This window comes from Myxocyprinus asiaticus, chromosome 10, assembly GCF_019703515.2.
Source record: "Myxocyprinus asiaticus isolate MX2 ecotype Aquarium Trade chromosome 10, UBuf_Myxa_2, whole genome shotgun sequence".
NCBI classification, from domain to species: domain Eukaryota; kingdom Metazoa; phylum Chordata; class Actinopteri; order Cypriniformes; family Catostomidae; genus Myxocyprinus; species Myxocyprinus asiaticus.
In genome coordinates this window covers 42,359,464-42,387,064 of record NC_059353.1, presented here as the reverse complement: position 1 = coordinate 42,387,064, position 27,601 = coordinate 42,359,464, and the positions used below count along the sequence as shown (strand labels likewise).

Genomic DNA, 27,601 nt, shown 5'->3' with positions numbered 1-27,601 from the left:
TCTTTTTTGCTGAGTGTGTGTGTGTGTGTGTGTGTGTGTGTGTGTGTGTATATATTATTCTCCACAAAATAGCTGCAACTTCTTTTGTGAAAACATTTGAGAATCAAGAGAATTATTACAAAATATGAAATGTCAATTCTTTTTTATTATTATTTAGGGTAGAAATGTCAATAGGGCACAGTGAAGAATTAAGTACTGGCTATGACATAATGTATCTTGTAACTTTTTTGTGTAATATCTTTCTAATTGAGCCATGTGGCAGGTTTTGGTTTGCTGCTACTAGAGCTAACTTTTCAATATACATGCGCAAACATGCTGACACCCAAGAGGTGCAGTTGCTGCTGCCTGTCAGGTGATATGCCATGCTATTTTGACAGAAGGAGATGACATTCTTTTGAGCATGTTTGCTGTGAAGGAATACCATATATCTAAAAGCACAATATTGTTTTGTAACTTTTATTTTGGACCATACATTTGTTCTCAACACAGTGCAGGACAAATGTTTGTTTGTTTTTATTTCTTATTCACTGTACTTTGCTTTAGAGTAGTCATAATCTATCTCAAATAGCAGTCACACTATTCCCCCTCAGAAGTGAGTGCCTTTGTCTATACAGCTGCCATTTATGTTACAATGTAAATGCCTTCCCAGGTGGTAAAACCCTATAATGAACTTATTTTGACCCAAAACCAGCAACACAGACAGGAATTGGAGGACCCAGTACAAACCTTCACGTCTTAGTTCCTGTTAACATTTAAAAAGTCACTGCAGGGGCCCCCTCTGCTTCAGAGTTAAGGATAGCATTCCTAGTTCCCCACCCACTTTAGTTCCCCTGCCCAAATCTAAACCAATTTCTGTCACTTTGCTGCTCCTCTTAAAATCAGTTTTGTTTTAGTAAGATTTAGTTCCTATAATGTTTATGATAAACATCTTGCTTTACCAAAGGTAAAGAATAGAGTGACAGTTCTAAGTCTCCCAAACTTGAATTTAGAAGGCTGCAGCTGTTTGTTAGTGACACATGAGCTTCCCTCTTGGAGACATGATACTATTGCAAACTCCTGACAGTGGAGACAGAAATGGCTGCTGTTTAAATCACATCTTTAGTCTACAGTGATGGTCTACCAAAATAAACCCATGTGCCATACAAGTGGAAGAAGATCGCCTGTTAAGACAAATTCTCACCCACTGAAGGGAAACAACTTTCCATTTCCTGTCTTTGTATGGTTTTTACAAATAATGATATTGTACTTTGGACAGGAGATGAGTTCTTTTCACTTGACAGCTATGCTGTTAACAAACTTTAAGATATGTGAGCCATATTAGGGTACACCTATTATATATATGAAATTGGGAGCAGCACTAGTTTCATATGTACGGGCTACAAACACACCTAATGCTTTTTGTTTATTTAAGCAATGTCAAACAAGCAGAAGTGCTGTTGTACTGAATGTCAGCACAGCTGCAGTACAAGCTGTGCTGATATTCAGTACAACAGCACATACAAGAGTTCTATAAACTAGAAATTTATTATCGAGCACTCCAATTTTATTTACAATATGACCAGATATTTCGTCTATTTTTGCTCTGTTAGTGAAAAGAGTTCTAAATGAAGTCCAAGCAGGATCAGCAGTTGCAAGTGGCCAAGCAATGCACTAAATGAGAGCCTGTCTGGAACACTGTGAACAGAGCCAAGCAGAATGAAAGTGAAGCATCCCAGTGCTGTTATACTAAATATACCCTCGATCTCTTGGAATGCCGCTTGGACAATTATTACAAGACAATCAGTTGTATAATCTAATATTAGGGTTCCCAGCATCTGAACAAGTTAGTCTTTTATAATGTCCTTTTAACTAACAAAAGATAGGTCCTTAATGACATCATCCTCAAGGAAGTCGCATCATTTTTCATGGAAAAGGAAAAAAGATTTTATAAGTTATGTGATTTATTTAGTTTTTTATTTTTCATTTTTTTGTGGCTCACTTCTAAGCATTACAGAAAGATATCAGTATGATAATGTCAAAATTTCAAAAATGGATTGCTAAAAAATATCCATGTCTCATGTTAATTTTCATGCCATTGTGTAAATAATCAAGTTTTAATGAATGATGTTTAAGAACTTGAACTTGGCCAGGGCATATTTCAGAAACTTTTATAGACATTTTGTGTTAATGATGTGTTAATGAGTGAAATTTCTGCCCCTCTGATAGTGGTGTAGGCCTTTTGGACTTTTTGAATTATTTAAGATTAAGTACTTTACATTTATTGAACATAGCATGAAAGCTTTACGAGAACTTCTTATCAGAAATATTCAGTGGAAGACAAAGGAAAATATTTCAATGGAACGGATTTTTAGGATCAAGATTTCTAAACCAGCTACATGTAGAAAATTTTACCAATTAAAATATTCTTTGTAAATCAATTCAAACTCATGTGTTTATTTATTTATTTTTAATTATATATTTTTTAAGTGCATTATTTGAAGCACCAACTTTCCACAAAGTACCAACATCATTTGAGAGCCTGAAGAACAAAATGCCAGTCTTAACTTTGAGGTAAGAGGATTATTGCCTATTAAGACAGTCTGGTATAAAGATCAAAGCAGGTTTAAAAATGTGGATGTATACATTTGTGTTTTAGGGATGCTCTGCAAACAATCTTTGTAAGAGTGGGTCAGTTCTGATTGTAGTTTGTGTCTCCTTTCCCAGCTTTATGATAAAATCAGCTTAGCTTTAATAATTTTATATATGTGCATCAGTAATTAAATGTAAAATATAAATGAGGAAAGAAGAATGTGAAAACGGTGTTGCTTTCTTTTTCTTTTCTTTTTTCTTTTTTTGGGGGGGTGGGTGGCATATCTTTTGGTCTGCTAGGATCCATTTAGGTGAGAGAGAGAAAAAAGGCATAACTCTCAATATAGCATTAATATGCTAAACTTAAGACCAAAAGCCTCCAACTGATTTGGACATGAAGACATGACAATAAACAAAAGTATTTTACAGTAGGCCATACTGAGTAAATGTAAAAAGTTCTTAAGCATTTCTGTTGGGTGTTGAAATTTACACCCCCAAACAGTGGCCTCAAAATCATGTTGCAAAACCAGTGCATTTTACAGCCTATACCTTCCGTGTTTTTCTTGAAAGAGTAGCAGAGGCATTGAAAGAAAGTGATCAAATATAATGTTTCTATTTTTATTTTTATTTTTTTTATTTTGTAAAATTATATATTATTTAAAAATTCTAAAATAGGCACCGTTAGCAAGCACTCTGTAACAAGTATATCTGTCACTTGCAGTGGGGGTTGCCTTGCCCTTCCTTTGAGTGACAGGAACAGCCAGTCTCTCCTTTTAGTCATCAGTAGGTTAATGCCTGCCATAAGGGTTTTCAGCATAGCATTTCATTTAACAATGAACATAACCATTCACTTGTACAATGAATCCACAAACCCAATGTAGTAAAGATGTTCCAGGGTGAGACTAAGGCATATCAAGCTTGTATTAACTTCTTGTATCTGAAAGGGGGACCACTGAGCAACAGGTGTGAAGTTGCATAAAATGCATCACTTTCCCATGATGCTTTGTGCACTAAGACCAATTGGGAGTGGCTTGGTTATGATGTAGAGTAGGCTTGAGGTATATAAACTAAAAGAACTATGTTAGCAGTTCTGAGCAGTTGGAGCATTCCCAGCCTTGCCTCGGGTGTAGGGATTGCAAGGGAAAAGCAAAACTACACGGTCTACACCCTGTGTAGTTTTGTTTTTGGGTTATAACGGGGCCCAACCGTTCTCTCCTTGGATTTTCTGGAAACTTTTTGGATAAGAGGATTGTGTCTGAGGCAGTAGCCACCTGGGCACTGTCCCATCAAGTATAGGCACCCTTGTGAAACAAGTAAGTGGCATTTACTCTGTAGAACAAATCCATTAAAGCAAGGCTTTCTATAAGCAACAATTATGTATGCTTGCACTCTTTAAAAAAAAAAAAAAAAAAAAAGCTAAATTAAAGTGATATAACCTGCTTTGTGCTATTTAATTGAGTGTTTACAAGTGTGATGAGATGGTGTAGCCAAGTTGAGTTGCTTTTCAAAAATTTTACTTATTAAATGGTTATTAAATGGTGCAATGATTTCAGAATATCCAAGAATAGCCTGTGATAGCATTAGAGTGGTGTCCCAGATGGGCCATGATGTCTTTTTAAGGGAATCAGCAGCAGAGCTATCAGTTGCACCTCCAGCTATGTGCCACATGTTGACTGTCAATCAAGCAACAGGACAGGACAGATTATTTTTGGAGACTGCCATTTCTGTCATACTGAATATCAGCCTTCATACATGATGCTGTTTGGTCTGAATTAAAGTTGTTTCATCAAATTTGTCAATTATTGATATTTATGACACAAATCTTTTGACCTTGTAATAGGGGTAAATTAGGGGTCGTGTTATGGACAATGGTGGTCCACTCTCACCTGTTCGTACATTTCATGTAGTTGATGATGCAGATGGCTTAACTGCCAATCTTTCTTTCTTTCTTTCTTTCTTCCTTTCTAAAGCACTGAGGCATTTTGACAATATTTCTTGTTTGGTTAAAAGTAATACAAGACAAAACATTTTCTTGTTATTTCAGTTTTATATACACTACTGGTGAAAAGTTTTGAAACACTTACTCATTCTTTATTATAATTTTTTTTCTTCACATTTTAGAATAATAGTAAAGTCATCAAAACTATGGAATAACATAAATGGAACTATGGGAATTATGTTGTGACTAAAGAAAATCCAAAATAAATCATAACTGTGTTATATTTTAGCATCTTCAACATAGTCACCCTTTGCCTAGAATTTGCAGACATGTACTCTTGACATTTTCTAAACCAACTTCTGGAGGTATCACCCTGGGATGCTCTTTAAACAGTATTGAAGGAGTTCCCATCTATGTTGGGCAATTATTGGCTGCTTTTCTTTATTATTTGGTCCAAGTCATCAATTTCAAAAACGTTTTTTTAAATTAAATTTGAGTTTTATGATGAAATAAATTAATATGGTGGCACAATTATATTTTTGTCTACAAAACTAATTTCAAACATTTAAGCATACACCTTCAGATCAAAAGATTTTTAAGATCATGAGAAACGTTTCAGTCAAGTGTTTCAAAACTTTTGACCGGTATTGTATGTCGGATAAATAAAGATCACACAGACTAAAGACAAAGCATATCTTACAGTATGTATGGGAGATATCTGTGTCATGCATATTAGAGATATATAAGATACGCTATTTGTAATGCTAGAACACAGGCATTGCTGGTATGTGTTCCAACGGTATAATTTACAGAGTTGTCCACTATATTGAGCTTTTTTGTTCAAGAACATTATAGATTATTACACTTGTTAAAAAGTACTTGTCAACCTTGGTCATTTTTGGATACCCTGAAACTGGGCAGGGTTAAAAGAATATTGTTAGTTGTTTAAAGGTTTTAATTTTTAGACTAACCTGTACTGTTTCCTTGTAGTTTGATCCTATTTATATGTTTTAATTTGAAATAATTTCTAGTACTGTACAAGGTATTGTATTGTATTGCATAGTTGAAGGCTTTTCAAATTTAGAAACATGAAAGTCCTTGAATTTTAAGAGCTTTAAATGTAACTTTTGAAATGACATAACGTTTGAGGCTAATCACATATTTTTTTTTAATACATTTGCAAATATGTCCAAACATATTGACTTAATTCTTGTACCAGTAAGGATGCTAAAAATGTTGTTACTGATTCGCAGATTAAGTTTAATTTTAATAACATGCACAGCACTTATTAATTAATGTAAAAAGCAGCAGATTATCTAAATTTACATTCTGTCAGATTAATTATCACCAGAGTTGCCTGTCATGGCGTTCAGGTACATTTCAAATGTTAAACTAAGGTAAAGACCTTAGTCTTTAATTAACTGAAAGACAGACTAATATTGAGCCCTGTGGACTTGTTAAGCCAAAGAACTATGATAATTTTAAACATCTAATATATCTCGAAGCTATTTTTTGAATGCTTTACTGTTAAAATATCAAGAACTCTAAGTTGTGTCCAGTATGTTGATTTGTTCAATAACCTGATCTCACAGCTCACAGTTGCTACTCCTGCATTTCAAAGCTTTTTAACTGGGTGCTTGACCTAACACTCAACAGTTTCAGAGCCACTTAACTCACACATGACGGGCTACTGACAGCCAGGTGCGATTACAAAAGTGGGGTGGGAGGAAGGTGTAGGAGGATAGTGATTAGTCAGTTAATTTCTTTTGCAGCTAAAAATAGAACCCCCCCCTCCACCCAGTATGTTTTTTTTTTGTTTGTTTTTCTCTTTAATTTATGATTGAATCATTAGGTAATAAAAGTTTATTTGGCTGCATAGTGGTATTCAATTGCTTCTGTTCTTTTATAGGGTGCCTTCTGCCATGTCAACACAAGCTCCAACATTTACACAGCCGCTTCAGAGCGTTGTAGCACTTGAGGGTAGTGCTGCAACATTTGAAGCTCAAGTTAGTGGTAAGGACAAAGAAATGCTGAAAAATGAATATTATGTACTTTTTTATGTTGTCATTGAGTAATACCGCCCAACAAAGGGAAAAGACACAATCGGGTGTCTTAGACTATGATCTGTCTTCTGACAGATAGGTCTGACTCAGCTGTGCTCAGATTCAGAGAAAACAGAGTGAGACTATTTTTATAATTTGGCTCACATTCACATTTGGCTTTGTAGGGCAGAACAGACAACTTAGAAATGACTCATGCCCTTTGAAATTATAATTTTAATATCATTTGAACCATTTTAATGAATACAATTTAGATATGTATCTTTATAATGTATGATTTACAAAGGTCGATTGCCTGCAAATAATGTCTCTACATTAAATTATGTGACATTACCTTCAAATGTTCAGTGTTCATGACCATCACAGAGTATACCAAATATAGTCTAAAAAAGTAAGATTACTCAATATTTTATATAATTTTGCTACAGGTAGTCCAGTTCCAGAGGTGAGCTGGTTTCGTGATGGCCAGGTTCTTACTGCTGCTGCTCTGCCCGGCGCTCAGATCTCATTCAGCGATGGCCGCGCTGTTCTGATGATCCCTGCTGTGACAGCCGCACACAGCGGAAGATTTTCTGTGAGAGCCACCAATGGCGCTGGACAAGCTACTAGCACCGCTGAACTACTGGTTACAGGTAATCAGTCACCATAGACACAGCAGTTTTCTTTTCTGGCAGTTTTTTTTTTTCTTCATCAAACAAACACTATTTCTTTTCCTTTTTTTCACAGCTGAAACTGCACCACCAAACTTCATTCAGAGACTACAAAGTATGACCGTGAGACAAGGAAGCCAAGTGAGACTGGATGTTCGAGTTACAGGAATCCCTACACCTGTGGTGAAGTTCTACAGAGAGGGAGCTGAGATTCAGAGCTCTGCTGACTTTCAGATTGTTCAAGAAGGAGATCTTTACAGTTTGTTGATTGCTGAGGCCTTCCCAGAAGATTCTGGAACTTATTCTGTCAATGCTTCTAACAGCAGTGGACGTGTGACCTCTACAGCTGAACTTTTGGTTCAAGGTGTGATTTCATTTAATATTTCCAAATTTAATAGTATGTTAAATAGCTCTTTTTTGAATACTTTGAAGAAAATACTTCTAATTATGTAGTATTTTCAAATATTTTATTTTATTATTATTTTTGTTTAATTTCAGGTGAGGAGGTTGCAGTGCCTGCAAAGAAGACCAAGACAATTGTGACGACTTCTCAGATTTCACAGGCCCGCCAGACTAGAGTTGAAAAGGTAGTTTTCTAACAAATTTACATGTAATTCAGACAACGTGACTAATTATTTTAAGTGAGGATTAAAGATCACACATTAACACAATGTTATGTGTCATTCACAGAGAATGGAGGCCTCTTTTGAGTCAACAGCCATGATGGAAATGCAAATAGAGGAAGGTGATTTGGCTCACAAGACACCCCCTCGTGTGCCTCCAAAGCCGACCTCCAAGTCCCCAACCCCACTGTCAGGGGTGTCAAAGGTTGCAGCTACTCGCCATCAGTCACCATCCCCTGTGAGGCCTGTTAAAGCCCCTGTTCACACACCTTACAGGTGAAGTATATTTTAAATTTCATAACTGTTTTTTGTTGGTGGATAACTTTAGATATACTAAGGCCTTGCATTAAAATATTAATATAATTAATATAATATTATTTTGATCCATGTACAGCCTAAACTTTAAAAAACATTAAAATGTATTTTATATACGTGCAAAACACACACACACACACACACACACACACACACACACACACACGATGTTATAGCTATTTTTTTTTATTGCTAATTCTGTTTTTTCCCCTTGTTTTTCTCCTACTTTTAGGCCTTCTTCCCCTTCAAGACTGTCTGTGTCACCTATCAGACCAGTGAAGTCTCCAGTGACTACACACAAACAAGCTGCACAGGGTGCAGATGTTCTACCTCCATGGAAGCAGGAGGGTTATGTGGGAGAGTCTAGCTATACCAGCATGGCAACTGAGGCCTCGTATGTCCAGACCTCCTCTGCTTTTGTCCACAAGGAGCAGCAATGGGAAGGTTCATTTGCTATGCAGCAACAAGTCAGTGGAGCCTCTGTCAAAGAGGTAGGTATATTTTGGCTACTGTGACCTCTAGTGGGTACAATGTGGCAATTTGTCTTTGTTGTAATATAACAGATAAAGTATTGATTACTTATAATATAACAGATAAAGTATTGATTACTTATAAAGAAAAACAAAATAATGTACAGAACTGGAAAGTTAAGTAAGTAATGATATTGTGTTGAATTTTATAATCTGACAGGTAATTAACTAAATAATATGTAGTTTGCTCATATTTTTTAAAGTCCAATTAATAAACACCATTTTACCAACCATTTTTAAAGTCTCCTCTAAAATGTTGCTATGGTTTTTACCTTTTACCTAAGACAAAAAATATTTTTTCAGAAAAATTCATTTTCAGGGATGACAATTGTCAAAACTATAGAAACAATTTCCACCAAATATATACAGTCATTCTTTCTATATTTTTAGTTTATATTATTAGGGGCCGAGCAACGAAGGTGCATAGGCACCTATTATCTCCATTCATTTTCCTCTTCTTCTCCTTCTCACTGTTAGAGGACACTCTCAACTATAAATGACCCAAATTTGGGGTCTCTAACTCCAACGCTCTAGTGTCACTAACTGTTCAAAGTTGCACTTATGGTTATGCTCATAAATTATTATTATTATTTTTTTTTTATTTTCTCCCCAATTTGAAATGCCCAATTTCAAGAGCTCTCTAAGTCCTTGTGGTGGCGTTGTGACTCGCCTCAGTCCGGGTGGTGGAGGACGAATCTCAGTTGAGACTGTCAGCCCACGCATCTTATCACGTGGTTTGTTGAGCGTTACCGCAGAGACCTAGTGTGTGTGGAGGATTCATGCTATTCTCCGCGGCATCCATGCACAACTCACCACGTACCCCACCGAGAGGGAGAACCACACTATAGTGACCATGAGGAGGTTAACCCAACGTGACTCTACCCACCCTAGCAACCAGGCCAATTGGTTGCTTAGGAAGCCTGACTGGAGACTTAGCACGCCCTGGATTCAGACTTGCAACTCCAGGTGTGGCAGTCAGCGTCTTTTACTTGCTGAGCTACCCAGGCCCCTATGCTCATAACTTTTGAAGTATAAGGCCTAGAAACACCGAAGGTGCATAGGCACCTATTGTATCCTTTAGTTTTCTTCTTCTTCTTCTTCTCGCTAATAGAGGACACTCTCAACTATAAATGACCCAAATTTGTGGTCTCTATCTCCAACGCTCTAGCGCCACCAACTGTTCAAAGTTGCACTTATGTTTATGCTCATAACTTTTTAATCATAAGACCTAGAAACACCGAAGGTGCATAGGCACCTATTGTATATGTTAGTTTTCTTCATCTTCTTCAGCTGTTCAGCCCCGTTCTGCCACGTTTCGTGGCCGGCCCACTGGGAAAAGTCCCGGTTCTCCCTATGGCCAGTCCACCCTTGTGTATTGACACAAATCTTGGTATATGTCATAGCCATCATGATTTGAGGGTACCTGCAGCATTTCTGCACAGTGCCACCTAATGGTAAAGAGATATAAAAAATAGCTATTTTTGCTTATAACTTTTGAGTAGGCCTAAAATTATGAGGCTGCTCTCTTTGGATTCCTTGGGGCATAACGAGTCGAATGATACCCAATTTTCCTATGTCGGCCATATTGGGTGTCAACCATTTTGAATTTTGACTTAAATGGCTGTAAATTACAAATGCTTTTGCATATCATTATGAAACTAGGTATGTGTCATTGGGGCCATGTCCTGACGGTACTCAAAAAGTTTGGGAACAGCGCCACCTAGTGATCAAGAGAAATGATAAAAATATTTTAACTTTGGATTACATTGGTCTATTTTTGTGGGACTTGTTTTGTTAGTTTCCTTGGGTCATGCTGAGCATGGTCATACCACATTTGCCATGGTCCACTATACTTCCTGTCCGCCATTTAGAATTTAATTAAAAACCTACTTTTTTGAAATCCTCCTAGGCCGTACGTCTGATTTGCACTGAATTTTGCCTGTATCATCTAGGGACCCTCTTGACAAAAATGTTGCTTAGCTTCTAATTCTGCTGCTTTAGGGCTCGGCCCTGGTAATTGCTGCTTGCAGCTATATTTTAACATTGTATTCAATCTGATACATATATGTTTTCAATTAACTAAAGCCAACAAAGACTTACTGAATCGCATCTTTTTGGAAAATGCACAGAGGCTGACATGAAAGGCTGACCATATACTCATTACAGCATTAGCAGATGGACATTAATGACACTGATGTTACAGTCAGTGATTAGAGGCAGTGGGATCTGGAATGATTATATTCACACCAATGATGGTTGTCAGTTTCACACCGTTAATGGTCTTTTTAAATGATTCAGAAAATATTGATTGCTAGCCAAGCAAGTTTCACCAACTTGCCATCTTGTAGTTTAACTGATTTTATGTAAATGGTAACATCTGTGTAACATCTCAAATGGCAATTTGCATTTTCACAAAGGAGAGAATTTGCCTGCCTCTCCTCCATATATACAGGTCAGTGACTGCTATTGGACTTTATTCAAACACTTAAAATGTGTTATTTCTTTTATTAGAAAGATATCGAAGTCACTGTTAATCTATTTTTGATATGAGTGTGTATTGCCCCAGGTGGTATGCAGTCTGTTTGCAACATTTTAATCACTAGTTCTTGTTCTTAGAATGAGAAAACATGCATGTCCCTACAGTGATTTATACATATGCTGGAAGGGGTCACACTGAATAGGGGTTTCTATCAAGCAAATAGCTTTGGCAGTTTGAACTGATAATTTGTATATGCTGACTGCTATTCAAGCTAGGGCTGGATGATAGTTTAATTATATTACAATATTTATCCCCTTTCAACAAGGGTGATTCAAAATGTTTGATATGAGAACTAATACACAGTTTAAAATGATCAAGGCATGTTTTAATGTGGAACAAATAGCTGACATTTACCACATTTTCCAATATGGGAATAGAACATAAATAATGTAATTGAGCTGAGTGTTGGACAAAAATGTAACTTATTTAGTTGGTTTATTTAAGATGACTGTGATGAATGTGTACAGATGCTGGGCTCTAGTGATAGCTGGTGTCATGTCTTGTTCTTATAACAGAATAATAAGACAGGGCCAAAAATAAGTGCCAAGGACCAGTCACTGTTTGTCTGACATTTTATTGAGTGTACCAACTACTCATTTGGATTCAACCTCACACATATCATCAATTTATCTATAAAGTATAAGCCTACTAAATATTAACTCATTTAAAGACCAATTGAGTTGATCTTTGGGTATCATACATTTAAAACAGAAATTATATAACCATTTCATCATGATTTTAATGATGTATTTTTATGATAACACTGCAATTTCTTGGGTTGGTCAGGTCTCACCTTTGAATGAGCAGCAGAAGTAGATGCTCCTCAGAAAGAGAGATCATCTACTTCTGCTGCTCATAAAATGATCAACCATGTCCAGCTTCGATTTTTTTAATAATTTTGGTGTGGCTCCTGAGCCAGTTCCCCATTAATTCATAGACACAACAAATACAAATCAGTAATTTTATGATAGCCAAATTGCAAAACGATACAGGCACGTCATTTCTGTTTTGTCTGTAGTGAACAATCAAATTGATTGTGTCTTTTTACTGTTAGAAAATAATTATTTGTATTTGCTCATCCATCGCCACCCCACAAGCTTGTTTTGACAACCTGTAAAATAAAGCTGTTCTATGTTTTATTAGTATTTTTTATTTTTATTTTATTTTTTCATTTGCTTGTTTTCATTTGACACCAGATTGTTGAGACTGCAGCAATCCCATCCCACACAAAAGAGCAAATAATGCCACCAACTATTGTGGCTGTGAGTATTTTTGTCAACTGCATATTTTCCATTAATTTTCAATATAATATATTTTGTTAATATGTGTCAAGTATATTTTTCAAAGTTTAAATATGATACTTACGTTTTACAATTTGGTTTTTATTTTGTCCAGGGTTTGAAGAACGTAACTGTTACTGAGGGAGAGTCTGTGTCTCTGGAGTGCCAGATTTCAGGACACCCCACTCCAGCAATTATGTGGTTTAGAGAGGATTACAGGATCGAGAACTCCATTGATTTCCAGATCTTTTATGAAAATAGCTATGCAAGGTTGGTGATCCGTGAGGCCTTTGCTGAAGACAGTGGTCGCTTTACTTGCACTGCTACCAGTGAAGCTGGAACTATCAGCACCTCCTGCTACCTGCTTGTCAAAGGTAACAGATCATAGAATATGACTTGACATAAAATTATATTAACTGTAAGTTCATAGACTTATTTTTACTGTTCATTCTTCTTCTTCAGTGTCTGAAGAAATTGAAAGCCGGGAGGATTTCACTACTGTCGCTGAGCATGTTGAAATGTCTGCTCATGAAAGACAGTGAGTAAACAATAATCTTGATTTTGTGTAGTCAAGCTAAAGAACTTAATACTATTACAACTCATTAATTTGTTCTATAATAATAATAATAATAATAATTTTGTGGTATAATACTGTATTAAATTGTTTAAGAATTTGAAACCTGATTCCTTTGTGTTTCACAAACAGGGTTGCAGTTAAAGCCAGAGAGGAGACTATGTCTGAAATTAGTGCTGTCTCTGAATCTGTGGAGGCTGGAGCAGGTGTTGCTCCGTTCTTTGTGAAGAAACCTACAGTGCAAAAGCTAGTGGAGGGAGACAGCATAGTCTTTGAGTGCCAGATAGGAGGCAGTCCCAAGCCTCATATTTACTGGAAGAAGAGTGGAATCCCACTCACTACTGGATACAGGTAATATTAACAAATATATATTAAACATTTTGATCTGAATTGTTTGTGACACAGTTTTGTTATAATCTTTCATTTATTTATCCTCCAGGTACAGAGTGGCCTACAATAAAGACTCAGGGGCATGCAAGCTGGAGATCTCCATGACATTCTCAGATGATGCAGGAGAGTACACCATCCTTGCCAAGAACTCTCTTGGAGAGACCTCTGCCTCAGCCATGCTGCTCGAGGAAGGTTGGTTTTCAAGATGATTTTTATAATAAACTAAAATACTATGTTTAGATTAAATGTTAAATGCCCTTTCTCATTCATTTACAGAGGCATATGAGCTGTATATGAAGAAACAGGAAGAGACATTTAAGACAGAAATAACTACTATAGTTGAGGAGCCAAAAGTGGCTGATGTACCTGTCTTTGTTGAGAGTGTAGCTGAGAAAGAGCAGATGCTCATGCAGAGGAGGATGGCTCAACAAACCCAAATGATGCAATCCCTAATTTCAGAGCAGGTATGCAAAGGTTTAAGCATTTTTTTTAAGTCAACATCTACTGTAAGTGTGAGTTTGGACCTAACTATGCTATGTTTTTACAGGAGTTCCAAATATCTACTTTTGAGCAGAGATTCATCCAGGAGATTGAGTTCCGTCTACTCAAAGTTACCTACCAGCAGCTGGTGACTGAAGATGGGGAGCAGATGGATATGAGTGTTTCTGAGCATGATGCTATTTCTCCAGTCTTCAATACTTCAGTTAAAAGTTACAGACTCAGGGAGGGAATGAGTGCAACTTTCCATTGTAGGATGACAGGAACCCCACTCCCTAAGGTAAAATGGCATTTAAAGGATGTTGTCTTGTAAAAACAGCTGAATTAAAGTGATATAATCTTGATTATGTTTATACACATTTAGTATTCTAAGCGAGTATAATATGTTTTGATCTATAGATTTCCTGGTACAAAGATGGCAAGCGCATTAGCCATGGAGGACATTATCAGGTGGAGGTTCTGCAGGATGGTAGAGCCAGTCTGCGCCTTCCTGCAGTGCTGCCAGAAGATGAGGGTGTCTACACTGCTTTGATCAGTAATATAAAGGGCAATGCTGTCAGCTCTGGAAAGCTCTATGTAGAGCCAACCGGTGTTGCACAGCCACAGCACCCTCAGCCAGAGGCAGTTCAAAGAATCAGGTAGGATTTTTGAAGCCATGGCCTTGTGGTAATAGCAAGTGCATATTAAGCTGTCATGCTCATGGAAGACTCAGATTCGAGTCAGGCCTAGGTCATATTTCCCTCTCTCTCACCCCCTGATTTCATATCTCTCTAGCACTTGTCTATCAATAAAAAAAAGTAAAGAAGCTAAATGCCCCCATCCCCCATACAACCACAGCAAATTACATTATATTAGAAAAAGAGTAAATAAATAAACAACATGAAATGTTACATTGAACAATTACATTTTTCAGGTCCACATCACCACGCTCTACAAGCCGTTCTCCTGGTCGCTCACCTGCTCGTAGACTTGATGAGACAGATGCGTCCCAGCTAGAAAGACTCTACAAGCCTGTGTTTGTACAGAAGCCATCATCCTTCAAGTGTTCTGAGGGACAGACTGCAAGATTTGATCTGAAAGTAGTTGGAAGACCCATGCCTGACACCTACTGGTTCCACAATGGTTAGTGATCTGGGTTGCATAACCCAGTTGCATATGTAGATTAATAATACAGTCGCATTTAAGTTTATTTCTCGTCATTCCCATTCTCATCTTTTTTTATTACAGGACAGCAAGTGGTCAATGACTACACTCACAAGATTGTGGTAAAGGAAGATGGAACTCAGTCAATGATTGTGGTTCCTGTCATGCCTCAGGACTCTGGAGAATGGACAGTTGTTGCTCAGAACAGAGCTGGAAAGACAACAGTTTCTATGACACTCACTGTTGAAGGTATAATGCTATATACACTGTAACTGTATTTCTGAGTATTACAGACACTTGCAGGATTGCATTAAATATCTATTTTACTCGTTTGGTCATTTGCAGCAAAGGAAAACCTGGTGAGACCCCAGTTTGTTGAGAAGCTGAGAAACATCAGTGTTAAAGAGGGTACTTTGGTTGAACTGGCTGTTAAAGCCATTGGCAATCCACTTCCTGACATTGTCTGGTTGAAGAATAGTGATATTGTCTCCCCACACAAACACCCAAATATTAGGTGAGTTTTCAGTCCTGAAAATATACAGATATATTAAATAGAAATGGCAATAAAAATGGTATCAAAAATGTTCGAAATATTGCACCCTGTAATGCTATGTGAACTAGAATTCAAAAACAACCTAGTTATCACCCTATTACAAGTAACTAAATTTGTTTGTTTATTAGGATTGATGGTGGAAAAGGAGAGGCTCGTTTCCAGATTCCATCGAGTACAGGATCTGATAGCGCATGGTACACTGCTACAGCTATTAACAAAGCTGGCAGAGATACCACACGCTGCAGAGTCAATGTTGAGGTAGACGCAGTACAACCTCAGCCTGAGAAGAGGCTTGTCATTCCCAAGGGTACTTACAAGGCCAAAGAAATTGCTGCACCAGAGTTGGAGCCACTGCATCTTCGCTATGGTCAGGAACAATGGGAGGAGGGTGACCTCTACGACAAGGAGAAGCAACAGAAGCCACACTTCAAAAAGAAGCTTACCTCAGTCAGGCTGAAGCGATTTGGACCTGCACACTTTGAGTGCAGGCTCACCCCTATTGGTGACCCAACCATGATTGTTGAGTGGCTGCATGATAGCAAGCCTCTAGAAGCTGCTAACAGACTGCGCATGGTCAATGAGTTTGGCTATTGTAGTCTTGACTATGAAGCTGCTTACTCCAGAGATAGTGGTATCATTACTTGCAGAGCCACCAACAAGTTCGGAGTTGACCAGACCTCCGCTACACTAATTGTTAAAGATGAGAAAAGCCTTGTTGAGGAAAGTCAGCTCCCAGAGGGAAGGCGAGGACAAAGAATAGATGAAATGGAGCGTATTGCCCATGAGGGCGGCCCCTCAGGAGTTACTGGAGATGAAATCTTAGAGAAGACCAAGCCAGAGATTGTGCTTCTTCCAGAGCCAGTAAGAGTCATGGAGGCAGAAACAGCTAAATTCCGCTGTAGGGTGACTGGCTACCCTACCCCAAAAGTCAACTGGTACCTCAATGGACAGCTCATCCGCAAGAGTAAACGATTTAGACTACACTATGATGGTATTCACTATTTGGAAATCACAGACTGTAAGTCCTATGATTCAGGAGATGTCAGAGTTGTGGCTGAAAACCCTGAAGGTGTTGTTGAGCATGTTGTGAAATTTGAGATTCAGCAGAGGGAGGATTTCAGGTCGATCCTGCGTCGTGCGCCTGAGTTTAAGGCCCCTGCTCCTGCACCAGTACAAGAGCATGGCAGAGTCTCCTTCGAGGTTATCACAACAGAGAAACCATCAGAGTCCACTAAAGAACCCAAGGAGGTGGTCAAGCTGAGGAAAACAGAGAGAGTGATCCATGAGAAACTAAAAGAAGAGACGGAGGAACTAAAAAGCAAATTTAAGCGTAGAACCCAGGAGGGCTACTATGAAGCAATTACTGCAGTAGAGCTCAAGTCCCGCAAGAAGGATGAGTCTTATGAGGGTATGCTAAAAAAGAGGAAAGAAGAGCTTCTTCATCATGCTAAAGAACTAGGGCTTGATGCTGAGAAGAAGAAAGAAGAGGAGCGTAAACTCACTGCCCCCAAAATTAAACCAGAGAAAATAGTACTCTCTCCTAGCATGGAGGCTCCAAAAATCATGGAACGGATCCAGAGCCAGACTGTTAGCCTAGGCGATGAAGTACATTTCCGTTGTAGAGTCACTGGCAAACCAGATCCAGAGTGTCAGTGGTTCAAGAATGGAATCTTATTGGATAAATCAGACCGTGTGTACTGGTATTGGCCAGAGGACCATGTCTGTGAATTAGTGATCAAAAATGTTGCAGCTGAGGACTCTGCAAGTGTCATGGTTAAAGCCATGAATGTTGCTGGAGAGACCTCAAGCCATGCCTTCCTGTTGGTTCAAGGTAAAACCCTTCCCCCCACTTGTTGCTGTTTCTACATGTTCAATTCCATAATAATAATTTATCTTTGCCTTTTTTGTTTTCTAGGCAAACAAGTTGTTTTATTCACGCAACAACTAGAAGATCAGAATGCTAAAGAGAAGGACTCAATGGTGACCTTTGAATGTGAGACAAATGAGCCATTTGTCAAGGTCAAATGGCTAAAAAACAATGCCGAAATTTTCTCAGGAGACAAATACAGAATGCACTCTGACAGAAAGGTACATTTTCTGTCTGTGCTGATGATTTCTATGAAGGACGAAGCAGAATACAGTTGCGTGGTGGTTGATGATGACCACATAAGAACAAATGCCTCACTTTATGTTGAAGGTTAGTGTAAAGACTTTTTTTTAAAATGTGGATTCCCTTTCATTAGTGCTACCTCTTTAACAGTTTTAGACTAAGTAATAAAACATATACAATGTGATCTGTTACACAGGTGCACCACTTGAAATTGTAAAGAACCTCGAGAATACAGAAGTGCCTGAGACATATTCAGGAGAGTTTGAATGTGTTGTGTCCCGTGAGGATGCTGAAGGTACCTGGTATTTTGAAAACAAACAAATCACTCCTAGTCTCAAATATGTTGTCACTGCACGCCGTGGTCGCCATGGTCTTTCCGTGAAAGATGTTAAGAAGGAGGACCAAGGAAAATACACTTTCAAAGTGGGAGATTTTAAGACGAGTGCCTCCCTTAAGATGAAATGTGAGTATTAGGGATTTAAAATTATTTTCACAATAGTTGTCTGTTTTATGATTAAAAGCTCATTTAAAGGGCCTGGGTAGCTCAGCGAGTATTGACACTGACTACCATCCTTGGAGTCACGAGTTCGAATCCAGGGTGTGCTGAGTGACTCCAGCCAGGTCTCCTAAGCAACCAAATTGGCCCGGTTGCTAGGGAGGGTAGAGTCACATGGGGTAACCTCCTCGTGGTCGCAATTAGTGGTTCTTGCTCTCAATGGGGCGTGTGGTAAGTTGTGCGTGGATCGCGGAGAATAGCATGAGCCTCCACATGCTGTGAGTCTCCGCGGTGTCATGCACAGCAAGCCACGTGAGAAGATGTGCGAATTGACTGTCTCAGAAGCGGAGGCAACTGGGACTTGTCCTCCGCCACCCGGATTGAAGTGAGTAATCGTGCCACCACGAGGACCTAGTAAGTAGTGGGAATTGGGCATACCAAAAAAAAAAAAAGCTAATTTAAATCTTATGTGCATTTTTGTTCACTTTAGTGCGCCCTGTAACTTTGATGCAAGGTCTTTCTGACCTGACAATCTGTGAGGGTGATATCGCCCAGCTCGAGGTGCGATTCTCTCAGGAAAATGTTGAGGGCTCATGGATGAAGAATGGTCAAGCTATCTCTGCTTCCAATAAGATTCACATGGTCATTGACAAAGTCACCCATAAGCTTCTCATTGAAGACGCCAATAAGGATGATGCAGGAATGTACTCCTTTGTTGTTCCTGCTCAGAACATTTCTACAACTGGAAAGCTAACAGTTCAAAGTATGCCACCTTTTTAATGCTAAAGCAATGTCCAATATACCTTATTCACAGTAGCGGCATCTTTTAACGGGAATGAAAACGAGGCCATGTGGGATAAACTAAACATAACTTTAATGGCATGCAAGGAACAAATTGTATAAAGCTCCTAGATCCCATCTGATTTTTGTCACTGAAAGATTTTTTTTTCTTCAATGTTTTGTCTGCATAATGACCCAGAAACACTTTAAACTGCAGTACAGCCCACTGAAGAGATTTTACATCTATCCCTCACAGCCTCGTTGTCATTCCCACAAAAATCAAATATGGTGCTGCTGTGAATATGGTCTATGGGTTTCCAAGCATTCCATTTTCAATCAGGAGAGTGACAGTTTTACAAATCATTTTGTTTCTTACACAGCAATTGGCTTCGTTATACCACTAAAGGACGTATCCACGGTGGAAGGCACCAAAGCTGTCCTTGAGGCTAAAATCTCTGCTACTGACATTAGCTCAGTAAAATGGTACCACAGTGACAAATTGTTAATGCCAAGCGATAGAGTCCAGATGGTTGTCAAAGGATCCAAGCAGAGACTGGCCATTAGCAGGACCTATGCATCAGATGAAGGACAATATAAACTGATTGTTGGCAAAGCAGACTCAACCTGTAAACTTTCTGTCCAGAGTATGTATAACTTGTCTGTCTCATTATATTTTTTCATTTTTTCGATTTTATTGTTGTAAAATAATTCATAATGATGCCATTATTATTTGTGTTTTATAGAAGCCACTATTGTTAAGCACATGGAGGACTGCGTTTGCACCGAGACCCAGAATGTCACCTTTGGGGTAGAGGTATCTCATCCTGGCATTGATGCTCTCTGGACTTTCAAGAATCAACCTTTAAAGGCAGGTGCAAAGTACAAGATTGAGGGCAAAGGTACACACTATAGCCTCACTGTTATGAATGCCATGAAGGATGAAGAAGGAGAGTACGTTTTTATGGCTGGTGAGAAGGAATCCAGAGCAAAGCTAATTGTATCAGGTATGTATTTTTCACCATGCACAATATGGGAATCATGTCACAAATCTGAGTCCTAAATTATTTTATTTTCACCACTCCACAAGGTGGTGCTATAAATAGGCCACTCCATGACGTAACTGTAGCAGAATCCCAGACTGCTGTGCTGGAGTGTGAAGTTGCTAATCCCACTACGGAAGGCAAATGGCTGAAAGATGGCCAACCTGTTGACTTCAGCGATAATGTTAGGAGTGAAAATATTGATGCTGTCAGACGCCTTGTCATTGTCATCACCAGGCCACAGGATGTTGGAGAGTACACCTACCAGGTGGCAAACTCCATGACATCAGCCAACCTAAAGGTTGAAGGTAAATTATGCTTCACTTGACTCGTTTACAAATTATGTTTTCTCATTATTTTTTCAGTCATTTACTTGTAATTGCTTTCATTTTTTACCCAAGCTGTTAAAATCAAGAAGACTATGAAGAACCAAACTGTTACAGAGACTCAGGAGGCAGTCTTCAGTCTTGAACTGACCCATTTAGATGTGAAAGGATCTCAGTGGATCAAGAATGGTGTTGAGATTCATCAAAGTGATAAATTCGAGATTACAGTAGAAGGCTATGTTCACACCCTGAAGATCAAGAACTGCAACACTCAAGATGAATCAGTCTATGGATTCAAACTTGGAAAACTCTCTGCTAATGCCAGACTGAATGTTGAAAGTATGTATTTTTTTTTTTGTGTGTGTGTAAAGTCTACAATTATTTAAATCAGTCTGCAGTCATTAGATTTAGTTCAATATCCTTTAATCTATTTTATAGCTATCAAAATTGTGAAAAAACCTAAGGATGTGACATCACTGTTGGGTGCCACTGCCTCGTTTGAGCTGAGTTTGTCCCACGATGACATTCCAGTTAAGTGGATATTCAGTAATCAAGAGCTCAAACCAAGCTCAAATATCAAAATACTGTCTGAGAGGAAAGCCCACAAACTCATCATTCAGAGTGTTGAAGGCCACATGACAGGAGAATATATTGCCATGGTTGGACATTTGCAGTGCAGTGCACATCTTCATGTTGAATGTAAGTATTTCACAAATCTTTTTTGTTTAATTATCTTACGTAGTGTTCATCATTATGTATGAAATTTGGCATTCTGACATGTTTTGTCTCCCTGGCATTCATTCAGATTTGAAAATCGCAAAACCTCTAAAGAATATTGAGGTTCCAGAGACCCATGTAGCCACATTTGAGTGTGAGGTTTCACATTTCAATGTTCCATCCACCTGGCTAAGAAATGGAGTTGAGATTGAGATTAGTGAGAAGTATGGATTTGTGGTGCAGGGCAAGGTGCACCAACTGAAAGTCGTGAACAGCAGCCAAGAGGACGCTGCCGAATATTCATTTGTGTGTGGGAACGACAGAGTCTCTGCTAATCTGACTGTTAAATGTAAGCAATTTGCAGGTTTTCTGTAAACCTGTTGGTCATTACACAGAAATATTTTCACAAATTTTGATATCAGCTACATATTTACAAATGCCTTTTGAAATCTTTCAGCAATTCAAATCACTCCCATGCTTCAAGATCTCAATGCTAAAGAAAAAGACATTGTTACTTTTGAGACGAATGTCAACTATGAAGGTATCACCAACAAATGGCTGAAGAATGGAGTAGAGCTCAGATCCAGTGATAGATGCCAGATTCGCTGCAAACAATTGACTCACTCTCTCACTATCCGCAACGTTCATTTTGGGGATGCTGGAGAGTACAAGTTTTTGGCTGGATCTGCTGAGACCTCAGCCAAACTCTTTGTTGATGGTATTTTTGTGTTTATATATTAAAGCTGCCCTTATGTAACCTACCAGATTGTGATACTACTATATTTTGTCCTAACCTTACAAATCTGTACTGGATCTGTGCTCTCCAGCTCGTGTAATTGAATTCACCAAGCACATTAAGGATATCAAAGTAACTGAGAAGAAGAAGGCTATCTTTGAATGTGAGCTCTCTGAACCCAATGTCCAAGTGATGTGGATGAAGAATGGACAGGAACTTGAGTTATCTGACAGGCATGTTTTCAGTTTTTATGTCATTTACGCTGCAGATGATTTCAAAGATCTCAACTGTGTCCATAATATGTAACTTTCCCAATATTTCAGGTTCAAAGCCACCACTGAAAAATTCCTGCAGCGACTTATTATCCAGACAGTGCGCATGTCTGATTCTGGAGAGTACTCTGTGGTTGCTGGTGCAAGTGTTTCTAAGGCAAACCTCACAGTGGAGGGCAAGGATGTCCGCATCTCTGAGCCCGCTGAGAAGGACATCACTGTAACTATTCTTTGTCTTATTACTTTCACATGGTAAAACGCTACCTTTCTGCCATGTCTTTTTTTTTATCCTCTCCAGGTGGTTGAGAAACAGAGGGCTACATTTGAGTTTGAAGTTAATGAGGATGAAATTGAAGGCCGCTGGCTAAGAAATGGTGTTGAAATCCAGTCTTTTGAAGACCGCTTCAGCTATTTGACAGTTAGAAAGACACATCGCTTGACAATCACTGAAACTTACAGAAGTGATGCTGGCGAATATACTTTCATCGCGGGAAAGAACAGGAGCACGGTCAATCTACATGTCAAGAGTGAGTGTACCTTCTGATCAGTTCTTTTTTTATTCTACTGCATTTCATTTTTATTATTACTGATTAAAACACTTCACCTGAATATATTTCTTTAAAACGTTTTGTTCCTGGCAAAACAGTATATTTCTGTCAATTTAAGTGCATTGTAGCAAAAATGTCAAAGTGGAGCTTTATTTATTAATTAAGTTGATTGTCTTAGACTAATATGTTCTTCCGGATTTAATTCAGTCCCAGAGCCTCCTCAGATCATCAGGGACATGCAGCCTCTGTCTGTTGAGGCTGGCAAGCCTGCACGCTTCTCTGTGAATGTGACAGGAACTCCTCAGCCCCAGGTGACCTGGTATAAGAACTCTCAGGCCCTGTCTTCTGGTTTCAAGTGTAACTTCCTAAGGGAGGGAAATGAGCACATATTGTTGCTCATTGAGGTCTTCCCAGAAGATGCAGCTCAGTACAACTGTGAAGCAAAGAATGACTATGGAGTAGCCACAAGCTCTGCTGCACTTAATGTTGAAGGTGAGCTTATTATGACATTAGGATAGGACTGATTTTATATTTCCTTTACTGTATATAACCAACAAAAACATAATTTTCTGAATAGTGTTAGAAGTGGTTTCTCCGGACACTGGGGCTCCAGTGTCTCCACCAGTTATCATTAAATCAGTGCAAGATATCTCTACTGAAGAAGGAGAATCAGCCAGATTCCTATGCCGTGTCTCTGGAGATGGTAAGATTCTCCTGCCATTAGGGGAAAAAAATATTTAGCATATTCTTAATTAGAATCTATAAAAATATATTTTCTTGTGGAGTTAACAAGTATTATTTTCACTTTTGCAGATCTGACCATTACCTGGTACTACAGAGATAGGGAAATTGTGCAGTCTGACAATTACAAAATGTCCCACTTTGATGATAGCTGCCAGCTTGAGATCTCCAGAGCTTATGCCAAAGATGCAGGAGAATACTTGTGTGTTGCACGCAATTCTGGAGGAATGGTCTCTTGCTCTGCAGTTTTGACGGTTAATGGTATGTGACACAAACTTTTTAGGTTATTTTGTGTTCAGACAATGTCATCTTTACCATGTTGAACAACCTGCTTGGCTTTTTTGCATGCTCCATTGACTAATGAAGGGTTTTATAATACCAAAATACATGATGCATACCAGCAGCACTCTTTTCTCTTATCATATAGCCCAATATTAGCTTGATTAAGTTCACTGGACAGTTGGCTAGTTCCACCATCGTCTATCACCTTACCAAGAATAGACCCCTTGTTTATTTGCTGTGCATGTCAAAAGCACTATTTCACCTTCCAAAAAAACGTAGGTGATTCAAGCACAAAACCAAATTGCATCTCCTCTCTTTCATTATTGAGAAGACTAACCATAGACCATTAATGACAAAGCTCTTATTTTAAATAAATTTTATTTTTCTCACAGAAAAGTAATTTTAATAACATTTTAAACCTCATTTTGCCTGTCATCATCCTTAATCCTGAATTGTCAGACCTCATCTATGAAATTCTGCCATCTCTCATTACCTTGCCCCTACAATGATGATGATCTATTATCTTTAAATTCTAAATGACGATTTGACATTTATAAATGTCTAATGCTATTCTTTTTATTGCTCAGATCTCAGTGTGAAAACAGTAGATAGTCAAAGTGTTTCGCACACTGGAATAACTCATTCGGAGATGGTCACCTCCCAGACCACAAGTGAGACTCTTTCTTCCACTATGCAAACATTTGAAACTGTGTCTACAGTGATGATGTCGACAACATCTGTAAAAAGCATAGAGGTTCAACAAGTTACCTCTGTGGAAGAATACTCAACTGGTCCTGTTTTGACCCTGAAAATGAATGATCTCAATGTCAACCTGGGTGGTGTGGCTCAGTTCAACTGTTCCTTCAGTGGACAGCCATTTACTGAAATTGTATGGGATCATAATGGAAGGAAAATCACAAATACAGAAAGAGTGCAGTATGTACATCAAGGAGGGGTCATATCTCTCATCATATTCAATGTCCAGCTTGGGGACCAGGGAAGTTACTGCTGTACTGTTAATAATATAAATGGCGAGAATCAAACATCTGCGCAGCTCATGGTGGAAGGTGGTTACAGATTTTTCATTTTATTTTTTATGATCATTTCATTCCATCATGCTTCCTGCTGGTTATTCTTTTTAAACTAAAATATGTTCCATATGGTTATAACCAATTGTAATTTTTATTTAAATTTACAATGTAATATTCCACGTAATAATTTTTAATACTGTTAATAATTTAATCCTTTACACGCTTGGCCTAACATCATCCTTCCATCTCACTAACTCTTCTTTGTCAATGCTAAAATATGCTGAATTACTGAATAATCCCTAATAAATTTCCCTAACTTTATTCTCACTCAGCTAAAGAAGCGAGTCCCAAAGAAACCCCTGTACCCTCTGATTCTATCAGTAAATCTTCTAAAACTGAAAATGAGTCAAGTAAAAAGGCCTCTGAGCAAGAAAAGCAGGAGTCCTTACAGAATGTTGGAGACATGACAACAAAGTGGCAGATAAGCCGACATTGCTATCCTGATGTTATACCTTTGTTGGAGCGTGACATGTATGATGCGATTCAGCCAGATTTCCTTGTGAAACTGTCCCCAGAATTCCCTGCCAAACAAAGGGAGAGTGCTTCTCCTTATTATATAATAAAAGGAAGCCCCTCTCCGTTCATTGTATGGCTACACAACCAGTTGATTGTTGAAGAGCCAAGGGTGTACTCCTTGAAACATGATGGGCCCTTGTACTGCTTAAATGTAAAGAATATCGGTTCTGGGCAAGGGAGCGCATATTCTTGCAAAGTTATCAGTGCTGCAGGAGACAAAACATGCAGCCCTCATCTCAGAGTGAAGACAGGTTGGCATTTGCATGCTTTGGTCTTTACCACCTTTTATTTTTGCCCTCGGCACACATTTAAATTCTTTACTCAAATGCCCACTTTTATAATAAGAGAGAGAGAAAAGAATCTTCCTCTCTTTGCCATCTCATCAAAAGTGACATCTCTCAAAATAGAAAGGAGAATAAAATCATAACATGCAAATGTTGTCTCTATAAGGAGGTGACTGAAAGTGACTGCAATGGACACCCATGGGTGTCATAGGTGTTCCACAAGGGAGATGTGGTCCATTTTCATTATGTTTGGAGGAGAAAATGGAGAATGTAAAATAATAATAAAGAACCACAGATACTAACAATATTGCCCAGAAAATATTTTCACACACATTTAACATTGTTTTTTTCTTTTCACAGTTTTCAAAGTGGATGAAGAGGCCAGTTGTAAAGAAGAAGCAAGAGGTAAATGAATAGATGCAAAATATGCAGAAGTTATTTTTTGGCTTGCTTTATTTACTTTTGCTGTGTAGCTTTTTTAAATTCTGTTTTACATTTTTGTTTTACTTTGACGTGCATAATTTTATAGTAAGGTAAGAGTTAATGATTTGCATTTCTTGAAGCTTCAGGGTTTCTTTTCGCTAACAGAGTAATTTACTTATACTTTATATTCTTGGGTTTAGGGATTATTTTCGCTAACAGAGTAATTATTTTATTTATCTTATAAAATACATTTATGCACACTATATAGTCTTGTATAGTAGTATCATATCTGCATAGTCTTAACATACTATAAACATTTTGTCAATGTAACATTTTCTTAATATAACAATATATTGACATAATAATGTGACATTCCAATCAAATGATACACATTGCAACATTTTTCTCTTTATTATGAAAGTTATATTGAACAATTTCATCATTTTCTTTGCTCAGCATTTTCTACACTGGCTATATCAACTGACGAGGACTCTTGCACAACAAGACTTTGTGTTAAAGAAAAAAGCAAAACATTTGAACTTCAGCCAGAGTCTAAATTATTTTCACAATCATTAGAAAAACATTTTGAAAAGCCAGTCTTTCTAACCAAATTCTCACCAGCAACTGCAACTGTTGGAAACACAGCTACATTTACTGTGATAGTATGTGGCTTTCCTAAACCACATATTCAGTGGTACCACAATGACCAAATAATAACATCCTCATCTCTCTATTCATTCATCCAAGAGAAGGAAGAACATACTCTTGTCATATCTAAGATTACGAAAGAGTTGGAGGGAGAGTATTCTTGCACCGCAAGCAACCAATTTGGCAAGTCAACATGTACTTCCTATCTTTATGTAGAGGCAAGGGACACAATGAAACAGAAAGAGGTAATTGGGCTGCCTCCATACTTCATCAAAATAATTGAGTCTGTACAGTGCACAGTTGGGAGCCATGCTCTCTTTGAATACACAGTTACAGGGAGTCCACATCCTGATGTTCAGTGGTACAGGGGTAGCAGTCATATGCAACCTAGTAAGTACTGTATCATTGTGAATAATACTGATGGGTCTGGCTATTTGAAGATATTGGGCGTTCGACAAAGCGACAGTGGTGTTTACTCTTGTAGGGCATGTAATCCTCTTGGAGAAACCTCTTGTAGTGCTGAACTTGTTGCACTCTTGGAGACTGAACAATTTTCTGAAGAAGTCACTGAATCGGGTTTGTATAGTGTGAGCTTTGGCACTAAAGACAATCAAATTGTTGCAAGTAAGCAGATAGATACATTACCTGCTTTAGATATATCTGCAGCCACAGTGCACATGGAGCAGGTAACGTGCCACGCTGCAGTGTTGCAATCTTTTGATGTGCAGGAGAGAGTGAACTTTCCCCCTGTCCAGCCAAAGCCAGTAATGGCAACTCCTTTGAAAGAGCTCCACATGGCTGCCATGACCTCTTCTGTTCAAGAAAGCCAAGGCTTGATGGAGCAGCACTGCGATTATATTGGAAGTCCAGATGTAAAAGAGCTTGAGCTGACTGTTGAGGAGTCATTGAAACTTATGTCTGCCATTTCA

At 38.3% G+C, this 27,601-nt stretch overlaps 1 protein-coding gene across 1 annotated transcript in view; it reads left to right on the top strand.

The window, feature by feature from the left end:
- Nucleotides 1-3,715: 3,715 nt before the first annotated feature.
- The window catches only part of ttn.1 (titin, tandem duplicate 1), a 157,021-nt gene continuing 133,135 nt past the window's right edge, over nucleotides 3,716-27,601 (top strand). Inside the window, 38 exon segments of the mRNA XM_051709103.1 lie at nucleotides 3,716-3,881; nucleotides 6,417-6,520; nucleotides 6,996-7,199; nucleotides 7,294-7,581; nucleotides 7,716-7,804; nucleotides 7,908-8,116; nucleotides 8,388-8,637; nucleotides 12,421-12,486; nucleotides 12,620-12,878; nucleotides 12,967-13,042; nucleotides 13,211-13,429; nucleotides 13,518-13,660; nucleotides 13,745-13,932; nucleotides 14,016-14,246; nucleotides 14,366-14,604; nucleotides 14,880-15,088; nucleotides 15,194-15,358; nucleotides 15,455-15,623; nucleotides 15,791-17,493; nucleotides 17,578-17,859; nucleotides 17,969-18,235; nucleotides 18,759-19,031; nucleotides 19,429-19,692; nucleotides 19,792-20,052; nucleotides 20,136-20,396; nucleotides 20,490-20,753; nucleotides 20,853-21,113; nucleotides 21,220-21,480; nucleotides 21,589-21,849; nucleotides 21,959-22,100; nucleotides 22,191-22,359; nucleotides 22,438-22,666; nucleotides 22,895-23,179; nucleotides 23,265-23,390; nucleotides 23,501-23,689; nucleotides 24,298-24,777; nucleotides 25,074-25,568; nucleotides 25,962-26,006. Coding sequence (XP_051565063.1) covers nucleotides 6,430-6,520; nucleotides 6,996-7,199; nucleotides 7,294-7,581; nucleotides 7,716-7,804; nucleotides 7,908-8,116; nucleotides 8,388-8,637; nucleotides 12,421-12,486; nucleotides 12,620-12,878; nucleotides 12,967-13,042; nucleotides 13,211-13,429; nucleotides 13,518-13,660; nucleotides 13,745-13,932; nucleotides 14,016-14,246; nucleotides 14,366-14,604; nucleotides 14,880-15,088; nucleotides 15,194-15,358; nucleotides 15,455-15,623; nucleotides 15,791-17,493; nucleotides 17,578-17,859; nucleotides 17,969-18,235; nucleotides 18,759-19,031; nucleotides 19,429-19,692; nucleotides 19,792-20,052; nucleotides 20,136-20,396; nucleotides 20,490-20,753; nucleotides 20,853-21,113; nucleotides 21,220-21,480; nucleotides 21,589-21,849; nucleotides 21,959-22,100; nucleotides 22,191-22,359; nucleotides 22,438-22,666; nucleotides 22,895-23,179; nucleotides 23,265-23,390; nucleotides 23,501-23,689; nucleotides 24,298-24,777; nucleotides 25,074-25,568; nucleotides 25,962-26,006 — 9,613 coding nt within the window. The 5' untranslated portion in view covers nucleotides 3,716-3,881; nucleotides 6,417-6,429.